Raw genomic sequence first — 18,265 nt, forward strand, 5'->3', positions numbered from 1 at the left:
TAAAAAGTTACAGAGCGAATGAATGAATGAATAAATAAATAAATAAATAATAAATAAATACATGAAAAATCTATGAACATCAGTCATACACGGCCTTGATCGACACTCATGAGGCACGTATTGTACCTGTTTGTTGTTTAGGTTTATTGTAGTATATGCAAATATACATTTATATTACAAAAAATATTGCAGTATATAGTACAAAGCGGGCATCGGCCTACCAGGGAAGGAACTCTTTTCCCTCTCCCTGAGAGTCAGGGGAGCCATGGTCTTGGCACCTCCATCAGCAGGCTAAACACATGTAGTGGTCCAGGTACAGTACAAATAGGAATACATAGAAGCGCACACACACAGCTCGTATACACCGCACACACAGATCTTTACTGGATCACAGGTGATGTTAAACTGATCGTACCCATTAACGGAGGAGGAGGAGGAGGAAGAGACGCTCGAGTTCTAGGGCGAAGCTGGGAATAGCTTAGGAGAGAGAGAGAGAGAGAGAGAGACCTGAGGGAGGGCAAGGGAAAAACGGGAGCGTGATGAAAATAATATATATATATATATATATATATATATATATATATATATATATATATATATATATATATATATATATACACACACACACACACACACGCGCACGCAAAGATGTATTGAGACGTGGAACAGTTTAAATGAAGTAGTGTCTGCAACGTGTGCATACTTTTAAAGTAAGATTGGATAAGTGTAGATATGGAGACGGGGCCACACGAGCATAAAGCCCAGGCCCTGTAAAACTACAACTAGGTAAATACAACTAAGTAAATACACACACACACACACACACACGTTAGCTCAGTGGTTAGAGCGCTGACTTCGATTCCCCGGCCGGGTGGAGATATTTGGGTGTGTCTCCTTTCACGTGTAGCCCCTGTTCACCTAGCAGTGAGTAGGTACGGGATGTAAATCGAGGAGTTGTGACCTTGTTGTCCCGGTGTGTGGTGTGTGCCTGGTCTCAGGCGTATCCGAAGATCGGAAATAATGAGCTCTGAGCTCGTTCCGTAGGGTAACGTCTGGCTGTCTCGTCAGAGACTGCAGCAGATCAAACAGTGAAACACACACACACACACACACACACACCAGCGTTAAGAAAAGAAGTAAAAACATAGAAATGAAATAAAGGTAAAGAAAGATTAAATTACTGGATATTTACCACCGTAATGACCGACGATCCCTAAAGTGTAGAAGGCCCGTGGCGATGCAACCTCGCGTCCCATGGCAAAAGGTCGAGGTGCGGCGGAGCCCAAAAGGATGCACATCAGAGGGGCACGGTCCAATGCTGTGGCCTGCTATACATCTGTGAAGGAGCTCCTCGTGAGGGGGCACCAGCACCAGGCCGAAGACCAGTGAGCCCAGCAGACTCCAGCAATGAGCGAGGCGACAAAACAGAGCACAAATGACTAGCGACACGACAACGTACAACACAAATGACGAGTGAGGCGACATACAACACAAGCGATGATTCAAAGAATGACAAAAAGGAAGAGAATGAAGAAAGAACAGCAAGAAAAGATGCAGAGAATGAATCTCCCGCCTAAAAAGAAGAGAGGAATAAAGAGAATAAAAAAAGAACAGCAAAAGAAGGGCCGCCGTGGTACAGTGGAACCATGCGTGCTTTGGGATCCTAGGGGTCTCCAAGCACACGGGTTCGAATCCTGTCCACGGTCCGAGTGTAGGTTGGGCTTACTCACTCGGGGCAACTGTTTCCTAGCGGGTGGGCTTTGAGATAGGGGGTACCCAAAAAGTATCCCCTTTAGCCCATAAATTCCCGTGAAAAGCCCACATGAAAAAAAAAAAAAAAAAAAGGATGCAGAGAATGAATCCCTGCCCCCCCTAAAAAAAAAAAAAAAAAGAGAGAGAGAGAGAGGATTAAAGAGAATAAAGAAAGAACAGCAAGAGAAGGATGCAGAGAATAAATCTCCCACCCAAATAGAAGAGAGGAATAAAGAGAATAAAGAAAAAACAGCAAGAGAAGGATGCAGAGAACGAATCTCCCCCCCACAAAAAAAAGAAAAGGAATGAAGAGAATGAAGAAAGAATAGCAAGGGAAGAAGTGAAGGAGGCAAAGAATATGAAGAACAGCAAGAGAAGAATGCAGAGTAAAATAGACGACCGATGCGACAAACTACAAACAATGTGCCAAAATACAACACAAGCGACAAGCGAGGCGACAAAATACAACACGAGTGATGAACGATGCGAAGAGATACAACACAAGCGATGAACGAGGCGAAGAAATATAACGCAAGTGATGAACGAGGGGAAGAAATACAACACAAGCTATGAATGATGAACAATGCGGAGATACAACACAAGCGATGAACGAGGCGAAGAAATATAACGCAAGTGATGAACGAGGGGAAGAAATACAACACAAGCTATGAATGAGGCGAAGAAATACAACACAAGCGATGAACGAGGCAAAAAAATACAACACAAGAGATAAACGAGGCGAGACAATTATGCATCATGGATTACGTTTTCGTATTACTCTAATAAAACTGTCAGTATTCAGTTTATTCCCGTGTTGTCAATTATTTTCATGTAATTCTATGGGTCTTTTGCAGAAGAAATACTATCCAAATAACGTTCTTTTATATTCGTTTCTTTTTATTCTGTCGCCTCTTTATAGTTTGAGTCATAGTCCTCAGGTCTATTTCTTCACCAATTTCCTGCTGTCTCGCTAAGGGGACTGTCTGCTGGACACAGAGAAGTATAGTACATATCTAATCAATAGAAAGGAGGAAGAGAATAAAGAGAAGGAACATTGGGACGAGAAGGATGCTGAGAAAGAATGGGAAGAGAAGGATGCAGAGAATGAAGAATAGGAAGATAAGGATGCAGAGACACTTACAATGGGGACGCCGTGGTACAGTGGAACCATGCGTGCTTTGGGATCCTAGAGGTCTCCAAGCACACAGGTTTGAATCCTGTCCACGGTCTGAGTGTAGGTTGGGCTTCCTCACTCGGGGCAACGGTTTCCTAGCGGGTGGGCTTTAAGATAGGAGGTACCCTAAAAAATATCCCCTTTAGCCCATAAATTCCCGTGAAAAGCCCATATGGTATAAAAAAAAAAAAAAGCTGCAAAAACATTTGGTACTGATAACAGCTAAGAACAATATCTCCAGGGGCGTGCGCAGTCCTCCCTCCCACATTTTCCTCCTAGCAGCAGGTGATGGGAGAATCAAATGACGACAAGCACCCGACAATCTCTCTCTCTCTCTCTCTCTCTCTCTCTCTCTCTCGGGTGATTTAGCGTTTATTCTAACCAGTAGTAATTAAGATTTTCTCGTCTTTCTTGTATTATTCTATTAAATAGTCCAGTTCATGGTTTTCGTTTTCTAAGATATATTTGATGTATTTAATCTGACTTTCTCTTATTTATTTACTTTTTTTCCATACTATTATATACTTGCCCCCACTTCTCCTCTCAATGTGCATTCTTGTACGTGCGTATCTTGGTGCTGCCAATAGACTCTATTTTCAACAGTCTTCTTCTTCTTCCTTTTCTTTTTCTTTCAACATTTCTGCTCTCATTCACATTTTGTACATGTTCGCGAAGTATCTTAACAAACGCAATCACAATAATGACAATAATAATAATAATAATAATAATAATAATAATAATAATAATAATAATAATAATAATAATAATAGATTTGGAGGAGGAGGAGGAGAATAAGAATAAGAATAAGAATAAGAATAAGAAGAAGAAGATGAAAAAGAAGAAGAAGAAGAAGAAAAAGAAGAGAAGAGAAGAAAAGAAAAGAAAAGAGAAGAGAAGAAAAGAAAAGAGAAGAAGCGTACCACTTAACAGTAGGTGTACTGCAAAGAATAATAAACAGAGAGGAAGTTGTGGTGCAGGTTAAAGTTTGGAGGACAGCGACGGTGCTGCCACCTGTTAGAAGCGAATACTTTCATAGAAAACGTTTTCAGGAATAACTTAAGGTTTCTCTCACGTTTCCTCCCCACCGTCTATTTTTCCCTGCATTCTCTCATGGTTATGAATTTATAAGACAAATAAAACATGTATATATATATATATATATATATATATATATATATATATATATATATATATATATATATATATATATATATATATATATATATTTTCTGCCTGCCTCTGCCACGGCCACACCATACTCCTCACTTGCACCACCTACGTCTGTCTCCTGATCCCTTCTGTGCTTGGTGTAGGACTACCCCTGAGGCCATGGAACATTTCCTATTTCAATGCCCACGCTTCCACTCGCAACATACTGCATTACACTCCCGGCTCTCCGCCCTGGCCATCATAACACTGGACATGCCCACCCACCCTCCTGGCGGTCTCAGGCGTCCACCCCTATTGACAACCTCACCCAGCTACCATGCTTGTGAATCCCACACAGGACTACCCCAGGGTTCATAAGGATCCATAGACCTTCGTGGCCTCTTTTGGATCCTTATGAGCCCTGGGGTAGTCTTGTGTGGTGGGTATCACAGGCGTGGTAGCTGGCCGGTCTCCCCTCAAGAAGGCACAAGTAAGGCGAAGGACAGCAGGTTGCCAGGAGGGGTGGACGCCTGAGGCCGCCAGAAGGGTGGGTAGATCAAGTGTTGTGATGGCGAGGGCGGAGAGCCAGAAGTGTAGTGCATTATGTTGAGAGTGGAAGCGTGGGCATTGAAACAGGAAATGTTCTATGGCATCAGGGGTAGTCCTACACCAAGGGCAGAAGGGGTCACAAGACAGACATAGGCGGTGCAAGTGAGCACTGAGCATGGTGTGGCCCAGGCAGAGGCGGGTGATGGCTGATGTGCCTTGCGCTCCTTCCCGTGACTGACTGATTGTTTGAATCTTGTAACGGCGCTCATCAAGGAATATACTTTAGTATTTTCATGGCAATCAGATGAATACAAATATCAAAACAATTACGAAATGAGAAAAAATCTTTAGGAGCAGATATCTCAAAAGTAGGTTTTTTACACTTCAAAAAATTTCTCTGAATCAGAATAAATTCTGATCACCTTGTGTTTGGTATCGTTTTAAAGAACAACTCAAAGCAGTTTTTTGTGGATATTAGATTTTTGATAATGTCAATTGAAAACGAGATCGACACAGAGACGATGACTTGTTTTCAGAGACGTTTGATTTTTCCTTCAAAGACAAAACAAAAATTAGAAAAACTAATTCCCACAAAAGCTGCGTATATGTAAACAGTTTCTGTGGTATTTTTTCAAAGCAACTTAACTGAAAAATAAAGTTTGAGAAAAAAAAAAAAAAAAAAGACATACTGTTTGACTCTACCCAACCATTCACCCAAATTTTATTAAATGGACAAAATAGCCTATTTTTACCCTCTCAAACAAAACATTAAAGTTTCAAAGCAATTGGGCTTACCATAAGCGCAGTATGAAAAGAGTTAAGTTCGATCAAAAACTCCCCTTAATGCTTACAACTGGGAAACTGAATATTTTGACATTGTTAAAAATCTCTAGTCTCTGTATTCATGGTCCTTATTCTTTCAACACTTCCAACTAAGTGACATGTAATGCCAAGCCTTAACTCCTCTGAACATCATAATAAAAATCCTTGTATTTACTTTTTCCTCTAATGCTGGCAGATTTCCTTTAAATAACTGTGTAAAATGTAACACTAGTTTAGCTACAACTTGTATTTACTTTTGTTTTGTTGAAATAATTGGTGTATAAGGTGACTAATAATCTTAACACACACACACACACACACACACACACACACACACACACACACACACACACACACACACACACACATTCAAATGTCTTCAGCTGTTTTCATTAATGAAAAGTTTTGTGTACTATATATGACTCAAGTGGAAAGATAAACACTTAATTTGCAGTATCTGTATTTCATTCAAAACAAACAAAATAAAAAAGACATTCTCCAGTAATAGTAGACTCACATCTAATTGATGTTGAAGTGTTCATCATTTACATCACTGCTTGGCTTTATGTCCCATCCATGCTTTAACACCACAGGCAGAGGCAGGCAGGTGAGCACCACACACACGTTTCATTGAAAAAGCAGTATGTACTCAACATTGCTGCATGTGAGTCCACATACCAATGCTTTGCCCCTTTGCAATACACAGTAAACTGTTTGAAGGGGAATTTCTAGGCTTGAATCAGGTCACTGAGAGTCCGAAGAGGAAGAAGATGATGAATCGGTGCTCATCACTTCCACATCTTCCTGTTCTTTCTTCTCCACCACAACAGATGTGTGATTTCCCACATGTACTTGCAAGTCCCCAGATGGCTGCCATGAGAAAGTGCCACCAAGTCCTGATGAGGTAGGCTCTGAGACAAGCAAGGCAGACTGGGATTACCAAGTTTATGAGACTGATTTTGATTGTGAACATTAAATCTAGAAAGAGACATGTGACCAATTTTTATTTTGAACATTAATACTAGAAAGATACATAGGACACTTTTTATTTTGAACATTATTAAAACTGGTAAGAGATGAAGCCCTGAGGTTCATTAATTATCAGAATACTGAAAATCCTTGATTCTACTTCCTCGAACAGATGTATAAAGTTTGATTCATTTCACTGTACGCTTCACACTCCTAAAAGTTCCTGTTGAACTTAACTGATACAGGATTAAGAAAAATTGTCTAATACACTAAGGTCAACTAAACAGTAAATCTTGTAGCCAAGAGAGAGAGAGAGAGAGAGAGAGAGAGAGAGAGAGAGAGAGAGAGAGAGAGAGAGAGAGAGAGAGAGAGAGAGAGAGAGAGAGAGAGAGAGTGTGTGAGAGAGAGAGTGTGTGTGTGTGTGTGTGTGTGTGTGTGTGTGTGTGTGTGTGTGTGTGTGTGTGTGTGTGTGTGTGTGTGTGTGTGTGTGTGTGTGTGTGTGTGCTGTGCCTGCCACACTTACCAGCATGCTAAGTGTGGTAGGCAGGCTTAATTTGTAAGAACTGTATTTCAGGCTTACCAGCATGGTGCCCTCTAGCCAAGGAGTCAGCAAGATGGGTGTGTGTGTGCAGTGCATGTCCATTCTGACCCAGAAATCCAGCTCGCATTTCGAGATCTGCCCAGTAACAAGTACAAAAATCAATATTTGTTACAAGAATCATCGACTCAATCAATCACTTAGAATTTAGAACTTTCCAGATTTGTTTAGCCTACGACAAGTAATAACTTGGAACCAACCAATAGGATAAGGCCGTCTAGGATCTCCCTGTTGCCAGGTGTCTGGTGCTGATACAGAGTGAGTGGAGGAGATGCGGTGAGCATACTTGATCAGCTCCTCACTGTTGACAGGTCGTTTGTTGGCTCGGAGGATGCTCTGCATTTTGTGCCGTGCTTGATATAGCGCCATGGACTGATCACAGGAAATGGTAATACATGTATTAAGACTACTTGAGTGATGCATTATGTCACAAGTAGCAGCACAAATATAAGTAAATGTTACATTACAAATGATCACCAGTGACAAAATAATAGTGAATCAATTATGCAAATGTTCTATATATGGTATTACGTACTATGCCAGGCAATCCTGACAAAGTACCTGTTACAGCCCGCCCGTAACATACTCCACTACCATCACCTCCTCTGCTTGTTACCTCGTTCACCACCTTCCACGTCACCGTCTCGTGAACCTTCCACGTCACCGTTTCATGAAGCCCCGCTACTGTCCCGAAGTTGGATTCACGCGGCCCCATTCAACTCAACTGGAAGTGTTAAGCCAGCTCTTGGCTTTCTGGAAGTCAGTTGAGGTCCAGGCCTCAACCAGTGAACACAATGCCTCTTGCGTCTACCGTGGGATCAACCATCACCCAGCACTTCACCACTGTGACACGTCATAAGTATCACTTCCCCTCGTCCTGTGTTTTCCACATTGCCTCCATATAGGATTAGGATTATTGTTAGGTATTAAGTTGGGTTCTTTATTGTTGTATTTATTACTGTGTTATATGTATATGTGTATGTCATTTTCCTGTTTCATGTTATATATCTGTGTTTCATGTCTCATGTTATATCTATGTGTGTCAGTTTCATTATGGGTTATTAAAATAGCTTTTTAAAGTGCCGCCTTTGCATTTCCTCACCAGTTGAACCTGCAGTGTTTTTTTTTTTATTGTTATTGTTCACCGGCTCCCCGATGCCAATCTTACCAGTTTAACCGGTGAACATAACACACCACATAAAGACACCATTTACATTCTCAGGGCCATTGACCCCTAATGGAAACAAATAGTCTTGTATACCACTGTACTGCACCATAGGAACTTCAGCATAACACAGCTGGCCATATACATACATAGCAAGTTCCAACAGCATACACTGATTTATCCCTACTCCTTCATAATGAGAATGTTCTCTACACATCCACCCATCACCCTCTGCTTCAATCCTGAGACTGCAGCAGATGTAGGATATATCTATAACTATAGAGTTCCCCCACATCCAAACTAGGTTCATACACGAATGAGTCCAGCTATGTGCACCCACATCCCCTTCCAACAATCAAAAAGACAGTTCTTTTCATGCACTCACCACTGTTGCTCTCTGCCTCTATTGCATATAATTGCTCTTCCTGGAGTCATTCCTCTTTCATTCAGTACTCACTTCACACAGTTCATCCACTTCAGGCATGGTATTCCTCATTACCTTTCAATATGCACTTTTGAAAACATTATTCTCTTTACTAGTTAACTGTCCTCTATTCTTTCCATATGCCCAAACCATCTAAACACAATCAGATCTACCAATCCAGCCATCTCCCTCTAAACACTAGTCCTTCTTACCTCCACATTTATTCTATTCTTCCATATTACTACAAACTCCTCAAACACTAATTTCTATGTTACAGCTCTATACAGCACAGTGGGCATCACTGTTCTATCACTTAACCCTCTCCTTACAATTCATAAACAGTGTCCTATGCTTAAAAGGTTTCTCAGTCCACCAAATACATTTCCTGTTTCTTTCCCCTTCCACTTAACTTCTTTCTCAACTCTCCCATCCATTGCATAGTTCCAGATACCGTTCGCCAATGTTGCCAAATGCGAAAAAAAAAAAAAAAAAAATTCAGTTGGCGTCTAGTAACATCCATACGGTGAAAAAAATGGAGCCTAGCTTTTAAAAAGATCTGTGTGGCAAATGATTGATATAATCCTCCTCAGATCGATCTGCAGTGAACAGCAAGGACCCTGCATCGCCCGTTTTCCCATGTTGTTTCTCTCCGATAATCCCTTCAACGTCACACGACCTCATAATTTATACACCGTGGAAATCCTGGCCATGATGTAATGGAAGCGAGCTATGCAGACAATACGTCCAATATCACGAGCATGGCAGCGAAGCGTGCCCAGATGACGCTGTTCGATTTCTTTCCCACTGGATGGTCTAATAATGATGAAACAATATCAGAATCCAGTGAAATGAATAAAGAACAGCCGCCACTGTCAAGTTCAGAGTCAGACTCCGAGAGGAGCACAGTTCAAGATGATTCCCAGTCAGAGGAAGCAGCGCCCATTCAGCCTGACAACGGCAACGCCCAGGCCCCAGCCTTGTCTACCAAGAAGAGAAAACGCCACGAGAAAAAGCCAAATGACTGTGGTGATGCATGATCATTCAAAGATTTCTGGAAGCATAGAAGACCTTGATTGAAATTTTCATTGTAAACTACTTAATCCTCTACTCAAACAGACCAATATTTACCAATTACCAAACACTCCACAGGCTCAACTATGCATTGAAAAGTGGGAATGCAATATTCTTCCCACTTACAATGCAGGATTGCACGTCCAGTGACTGTGTTGGGTGACACCCTTTTGTACTGACAAAAAAGCAATTCCAAAGACCAATGTGAGTCAATAGATATTTATGGTCAATGTGGTCTGGATACATGCCAGTGTGGCAAATTGGCTCCTGGAAAATGCAGTTGGCTACAATTTGGTTGGCTACATATTTTCAGAAATGGCTCCTTTAAAATGCCATTTGCTACACTTTTGGCTCCTGTAATTCTGGGCCTAGCTGGAACCCTGCACTGTAACTGCTGATTCAAAATACTTGAAACAATCCAGCTCTTCCAGATGTTTTCTGTTTAATCTTACATACATCTTTTCATCATCCATCTCTCTTGAGAATTCAATTACTTTACTTTTAGCAACATTCACTTTCAGCTCCCTCCTCTTACACAAATTTGCCCAACCTCCTTGACAGAAAAGAAAACAAAGTATGTAAAAAATGGTCATTATTTCTATTTAAAAAATATACAAATGAAAAAAAAAGATAATGCACAGTGAATATATACAGTTTTAAAGAAGCTACCTCATCCTATGTTTAAAAATGCAAACACCTACCAGCATATGGTGAGCATCATAAAGTTGCTTCTCCAGTTGTAGAATCATCTGGTCATGACGATCCACTTCAGCCTGTACCATGTCCATGATGCTGGCTATTCTTGCCTGATCATTGGCCAGCTGAAACACACTATCTCATTACTGGCTATATCACACTTTGCACACACTCTATACAAAAATATATAAAAATATCAATTAAGATAATACATAACATTAGTACGTATACCTAGGCTGTCTCCTCTCAAAAGGGGGTTAGTCAAGACAAAGCACACAACCTTCACCTTCACACTCACACACACCACTCTCTCATTCCCTTGGCCACCAATAGAGACGAGAAAGTACTCCTCTCATTTTATGGAAATTAGCAGTTATCGATTACATGATTATCGGTTATTACTGATAAGGTTAACATTATCAATTTCTCTGTTATCATGATAAACCATAATGTTATTGTGCCCAGCTATACCTACCACCACATCAATTATCTCAATACCAACTCAAACATCTAAGGTTGCCATGACACACACAATCACACAAATCAATCTAAGATTTCTCCTTCCTCATCTCATGCTTTTCACCTTCTGACCCATAGGCACTCACAACAAACCACATCTCTAATCCTAACCTAAATAATATTTCCTTCCTTTCCACCACACACTTCTGCATTCTCTGGCTTAGCAGTAAGGCAACTCCTCTCTCTCTCTTTTATATATATATATATATATATATATATATATATATATATATATATATATATATATATATATATATATATATATATATATATATATATATATATATATATACACACACACACACACACACACACACACACACACACACACACAATGCAGGGAGGAAAAATTAAATTATACTAGGGCAAATTATAACCATATAAGGGAGTTCTTTAATGAAATTGACGTGGTATACCAGGAAAGAGATATGCAATTGAAATACGATAAATTTATGTATTTGTATAACTCTGCTGTGAAAAAGTTTGTGCCATATTACAGGAAGGGGACTTTAAATAATAAACAGTGGTTTAATAGAAATTGTGAAGAAGCAAAAAAGAACAAAGAAAAGGCATGGAAGAAACTTAAGAAAAGCAGTGATGTATTATCAAGGAAGGCTACAAAACAGCAAGGAATAGATATGTTGAAGTAAGGAGAACAGCACAGAAGGAATATGAACAGAGGGTGGTGGAAAACTGTGATAGTGACCCAAAATGTTTTACAAATTCATAAATGGAAAACTAAATAAAAGGGAGGCAATAGAAAAGGTAAAAATGGGAAGAAGTATATGAAGATGCTGGAGATAGCTGAAATTTTGAACGACAACTTTTGCAAAGTGTTTACAAAGGAGGAGCATTTTATGGGAGGAAGGCCTACGGAAATAAAGCAAATGCAGGACATCATGGTTACTAAGGAAGATGTAAGGAAAATTATAAGCAATCTGGATATTAATAAATCAATGGGGCCTGATGGCATATCTGGGAGGTTGCTAAAAGAATGTAAGGATCAATTGTTGAACCCCATATTTGATATTGTGGAAACCTCCATACGAACAGGATTAGTCCCGAAAGAGTGGAAAAGAGCTGACATTGTGCCTATATATAAGAATGGTAGTAGAATGGAACCGCTAAATTATAGACCAGTATCGTTGACTAGTATATTGTGCAAGGTATGTGAAGAAGTAATTAAAGCTAAGTGGAGTGAGTATCTAGAAAGTGAAAACATTCTGAGTGAAAGGCAGTTTGGTTTCAGAAAAGGAAGATCGTGTGTATCCAATTTATTATGTTTTTATTCAAGAGTGACTGACATACTACAACATAGAGAGGGATGGGTGGATGCTATCTACCTGGACTTGAGAAAGGCCTTTGATAAAGTACCACACAATAGACTGATGTGGAAACTAAAGATGACTGGAGGAGTAAATGATAAACTAGCAAAATGGATGGAAAATTACTTAATGGGAAGAGAAATGAGAACAGTGGTGAGAGGAAGGAAGTCCGAGTGGAAGAAGGTAACCAGTGGAGTTCCACAAGGGTCAGTGCTGGGTCCCATCATGTTTTTGATTTATGTTAATGATATGCCAGTAGGAATTGACAGTTATATGAACATGTTTGCGGACGATACTAAAATTATGAGGAGAGTAAAGAATGTGGAAGATTGTAACAAGTTACAGGAAGATCTTGATAAAATATATGAGTGGAGTAAAGAGTGGCAGATGGAATTTAATATAGACAAGACCCATGTTATGAAAATGGGAAGAAGTAGATACAGACCAAACTGGGATTACAGGCTGGGTGATGAGAAAATTAAAGAGACCAATGAGGAGAAAGACTTAGGAGTAACCGTGCAAAACACTTTGTCACCGGAGAAACACATTAACAAGATTTTTTGGAAAACATACAACATGCTTCAAAATATTGGCCTTGCATTCCACTACCTAGATGAAGGAATGATGAAGAAGATATTATGTACCTTAATAAGACCCCAGTTAGAATATGCAGCATGTGTCTGGTCACCGCATATGAAGAAAAATGTGAAGAAGGTAGAAAGGGTACAAAGGCTGGCAACAAGGATGGTACCAGGACTCAGGGAGTTAGACTATGAGGAAAGACTGAGGAAGCTGGGGCTGACCACATTAGAAGAGAGAAGAACAAGAGGAGACATGATAACTATGTATAAATTGGTGAACAAGATTGACATACTGGATAGAGAGTTGATAAAGGTGACCACAAGTTATTATCTCCGAGGACATGGAAAAAAGCTAATAAAGGACATCTGTCTAAATGACGTGAGAAAATACAGTTTCCCGCATCGTAGCATTGATAAGTGGAATAAACTGAGCAGTCATGTCGTTGATGCAGTGTGTGTCAATCAGATGAAAGAGAGATATGACAGAAATGGACAAGGAAACAGGACACAGAGAGCTCGGGCCCTGTAATACACAAATAGGTAAATACAAATAGGTAAATACACACACACACACATCCTGCCAATAACACTTCCAAATACTGTTCAGCTCATAGAGAGCTAGTAGGTTGCCTGGTCAAAAAACATTCTCCCTTACTTCTCACTCTTACAGACATTCATTCTACTTCTACACATATTCAACTCCCCAAGTCTTCGAGACTAAGAAGGAAAATTGCTTCCCTTTCCCTCTTCATTTAGTGCCTTGTCTTCTTCCTGAGTATGAATTAGAGAGCAAGGGTGCCAAGCCCCTTGTCCCACCCATTTGTTCCCTCATAAGATGTGCAAAAACAGTGGAAATATCAAGAAAAATTCAAAATACTACTACTGAAGAAATAGATTAATTGAAAGGATAAACAATCTTAGAAGTGACAGTAAAGAAACTTCTGAAGTAATTTGAAAACAAACAACAAAAGTGAAGGGACTTAAGGGACTTACTTTGATTGTTTCCTTCAACTCTCCATCTTTCATTATAAGTAGTTCAATCAGCTGTGCAAGGTCAGCAGAAGACAGTCTCTGTTGTTTTGGGGCAATGCTGTTCTCCAAGAGTTCTCTGCCGGAAAAATACACCTCAGCTGTATGCTGCAATACCTGCCTGGGTCAATGTTTACTATTAATCTTTCCCAGTAACTCATGACACAACTACATGTTGTGTCATTAACACTTTACCTACAATACGACCCACTGGTGGGTCATCATTTGCTATCCACTGTTGCGATGTGACTCACCGGTGTGTCATGCAACAGTTTTTACATAAATCACATTTTAATCTTACTATTAATATAAATTTAATTGTATAGTAAAATTTCAGTAAACAGTATGAGTAGGAAGGCTGATAAACACTGGTTCATAAACAATATGAAGCATATTTAATTTCTAGCGTTATAAAAACTATATGAAAAATAGTCTTCTAGTTTCCATATTTTCATTCTAATGCATGTAAAAAAAAAACTATCATCTCTTTTTTTTTTTCTTTCAGAAGAACATAAAACTGGCTGGCTATTCTTCTATAACAAATTATTGAAATGGGTATTACAATTAGAATTTCTTTGACAAGCTTCAATGATTTTTTTTTATAATATTATTTAGACAATTTGTAAAAAAAGCAGCTATTGATGATCCTTTTAAATTGTATCTATGAAAAAACACAAGTAAAGAAACAAAACACAATAAATAAAAAAATATCTTTTATAAAAATTAACTGAAAAATATATATTTTTTAATACAAGTAAGAAAACTATATTATCTTGCATTTTTTTCTTCAGAGGAACATAAAATATTTCAAACTGAGATATCACAAGTGGAGTTTCCTTCGTAAGCTTCAATAATTTTCTTTATTGATCTTTTCATAATTTCATAATTTTCCTGATATCATCTTTATTATCTTATTTTATCTTTTCTTTCTCTTCTGTTGAACTGTTAACTATAAAACCAGTAACATTCATTTTATAAATATGGAAAACAAAGAGACAAAAATATACAAACAAATCTAGGAAAGGAAAAATATAGTATGTACTGTATAGATATGCACTAACATAACATAACATAACATAAATAATAGGATAACAAAGGGCCACCAGGGCCCATCTAGGTTATCCTGTATCAGTCGCACAGCGACCTCGTCATCAGTACTTAAAGATACACTTACAAGTACACAATACATTATATACTAATTCTAAATATTTGGCCCATTAACAGGGCTAAGTCCTGCAGCGAATTCTTCTACAATCTGTGATCCCTATACATGGGGATCATGTCTTGTTTAACTATAGTAAATTTCTTATAAAAACTATCATGCAGCATTATACATAATTATAAATCTAATAAATTTAAGTGCTTATCTAATCTGTTTTTAAACATTGTCAAACTAGTGCTATTTACAACCCTCTCTGGCAATGCATTCCAGAAGTCTACCACCCTATGACTAAAGAAATATTTTCTTATATCTAACCTGCAGCCTTGCTTTCTAATCTTCCTGCCATGATTTCTAGTCCTACTTCCCTCCTCTAAGGTAAAGAAAGATCTCACATCTATGTAGTTTGTATCTGAGAACATTTTAAATAACTCTAACATATCCCCTCTTATACACATCGATAAATAAAGTATGCCCACCAGTGGGTTGTATTGCACAAAAGTAATATTTTTTTTCACAGTAAGTGATGCAACAAACCGTGGGCAAACTCTTTGAGGTTGCCAGTTTATTTGGGTGTTTATGTTTGTTTTGTTTTTTTCTGTCATCTATTATTGACTCATATTGATACTTTTGAAAATCAACACATTACACCTGAAACAGAGTTAGATTAGGTTCGGTTGGGTCACATTAGGTTTAGCTGGATTAAATTTGATATGGTTTAGTTGGTTGAGGGAAACCGAAACACGCAAAATTTCGTACCTATTTCATACACACGACCTGAATGAGGGATTAACTGTGACATGTGAAGGGTAGACCACTGTCTAGGGCAGTCAGGTGTCCGACAGCATTTATCGAGTTACTAAAATATGTCAAAGTCTTTGTTACACCTGGGGGCACCGCCAGCCACGGGAGAGAGAATCCAGGGCCTGACAAGCTCCGCCGTGAAGGAGGAGCTTGTGCCTCTAACAATCACGAACAAAGTATAGTGCATTGTATTCTTACTTTGATATGAGTTCAGTATCGTCAATGAGCGAAAGTAATTTCTCTTTAGTGCTGATAGAAGCCATAGTGAAGCTTGCGCGAGGCTCTATGTTGTTTGTAGCTTGGGCCCTTCTGGCTTGCCTCTAACTCTTGTTGTTGTCAGAAATCAACGACAGAGACAGGAGATTGCCTTTGCAACGGCACCAAGCATCTTGTAATATTGGGCCTTCCGTAATATTCAACCTCCTTGAGAAACAATGTTTGCAGAAATTAAAGTGTACGTTGTGTCTTAACATGCTTTACCATGCCAGATAGTTTTATGAGTCACATATACATATATATATATATATATATATATATATATATATATATATATATATATATATATATATATATATATATATATATATATATATATATATATATATATATATATATATATAATAGGAACCTGGGTTTTATAAATAGAAATGTTAGTTATAAAAGTAAGGAAGTGGTGCGTAGCTTATATAATTCCTATGTTAGGCCCCATTTAGAGTATTGCATACAGGCCTGGTCACCCCATTATAGGCAGGATATCAACATGTTAGAAGCAGTTCAGAGAAGAGCAACTAGGATGATACCAGCATTAAAGCGCCTGGAGTATAGAGATAGATTAAAGGAATTAAACATGTTTTCATTTGAGAGGAGATGTATAAGAGGGGATATGATAGAGTTATTTAAAATGTTCTCAGATACAAACTACATAGATGTGAGATCTTTCTTTACCTTAGAGGAGGAAAGTAGGACTAGAAATCATGGCAGGAAGATTAGAAAGCAAGGCTGCAGGTTAGATAGAAGAAAATATTTCTTTAGTCATAGGGTGGTAGACTTCTGGAATGCATTGCCAGAGACGGTTGTAAATAGCACTAGTTTGACAATGTTTAAAAACAGATTAGATAAGCACTTAAATTTATTAGATTTATAATTATGTATAGCACTGCATGATAGTTTTTATAAGAAATTTACTATAGTTAAACAAGACATGATCCCCATGTATGGGGATTACAGATTGTAGAGGATTTCGCTGCAGGACTTAGCCCTGTTAATGGGCCAAATATTTAGAATTAGTATATAATGTATTGTGTGCTTGTAAGTGTATCTTTAAGTACTGATGACGAGGTCGCTGTGCGACTGATACAGGATAATCTAGATGGGCCCTGGTGGCCCTTTGTTATCCTATTATTTATGTTATGTTATGTTATGTTATGTTACATATAAATATATATATATATATATATATATATATATATATATATATATATATATATATATATATATATATATATATATATATATATATATATATATATATATATATATATATATATATATATATATATATATATATATATATATATATATATATATTGTTGCGAAGGTGTATTGCAGCAGCCTCCCAGATATGTACTACGTGTGCCTGTGTGAGTGTGGAGCAGCGTCATAAGAGAGTACATATGGGTAGAACATATGAGTACATAAGTGCAGACTTTAGCTAAAGGGTGAGTGAGGTGTTGGTTGCTCGGGTTTATGAAACTGTCAGACCTTAATGGAAGGGACGCTGAGCTAGGCCTCCATGACTCCGGAGGTCACGGGGAGATAAGTGTGTGTGTGTGTGTGTGTATGGGTGAGGGCACTGGCCAGCCCTGGGATAATTGTCATACGGTACCGTGTAAATAAATGCATGCATGAGTGTAGCCAACATTATTAGGGATATATTGGTAATTAGCGGTTAAGGTAGATAGCGTTACCTAATAAGCTGAAATAGACTCGTAAGGACATTGCCTGGCAGGTGCGACGGCACAGGAGGCGTGGTTTGTGGGGCACTGTGTGGCACCAACGAGGACAGAGGACAGGAGTGTAGCAAGAGACCTCGAAGGAACAAGTCGTACTCTGGGGAGCAGTCAGAGAGTGAACGAGAGACAGAGACAGTGAAGTGCCTGACGAACTAACAAAGTGTTACCCGTACTTTGTTGCCGCTCCGTGCCCCGTCCTGTGTGCCGCCGCCACCTGTTCCCGGTGACTCGTGTATAGTTGCTGTAATATAGAGAAATAAGGAAGAAGTGTTTCCTTCTCCCCACTCTGTGTGACTGAGCTGAGTGAGAGTGGGTGCTATAGCAGCAGACAGCCAGGCCTGGGAGAGCGATCTGCCCGCCTCTCCACCCCAGCCGCGCCGCGCCACCCAGGTGAACTCCTTCTCCCCCGACACACACGCCCCGAATCCCGAAAAGATTGTGAGGCGTCTCCTCCCTGAAGAAGCTGA

The 18,265-nt window shown here is 39.0% G+C and overlaps 1 protein-coding gene across 2 annotated transcripts; it reads right to left on the bottom strand.

Annotated features, from left to right (window-relative positions):
- Positions 1-5,893: 5,893 nt before the first annotated feature.
- Positions 5,894-16,210, bottom strand: LOC123520178 (mediator of RNA polymerase II transcription subunit 4-like). 2 transcript variants are annotated; one of them, XM_045282195.1, is made up of 6 exons: positions 15,985-16,210; positions 13,788-13,902; positions 10,375-10,494; positions 7,214-7,385; positions 6,996-7,091; positions 5,894-6,357 (listed from the first exon to the last, which is right to left on the bottom strand). In XM_045282195.1, exons 1-6 carry the CDS (start codon positions 16,047-16,049, stop codon positions 6,191-6,193), a joined length of 735 nt encoding a protein of 244 aa, XP_045138130.1. In that variant the 5' UTR covers positions 16,050-16,210; the 3' UTR covers positions 5,894-6,190. The 2 variants fall into 2 exon arrangements, with proteins under 2 accessions (XP_045138130.1, XP_045138129.1); XM_045282194.1 differs by having other exon boundaries at positions 13,788-13,944.
- Positions 16,211-18,265: the final 2,055 nt, after the last annotated feature.

Source organism: Portunus trituberculatus, chromosome 46 (genome assembly GCF_017591435.1).
Source record: "Portunus trituberculatus isolate SZX2019 chromosome 46, ASM1759143v1, whole genome shotgun sequence".
Taxonomy (NCBI): domain Eukaryota; kingdom Metazoa; phylum Arthropoda; class Malacostraca; order Decapoda; family Portunidae; genus Portunus; species Portunus trituberculatus.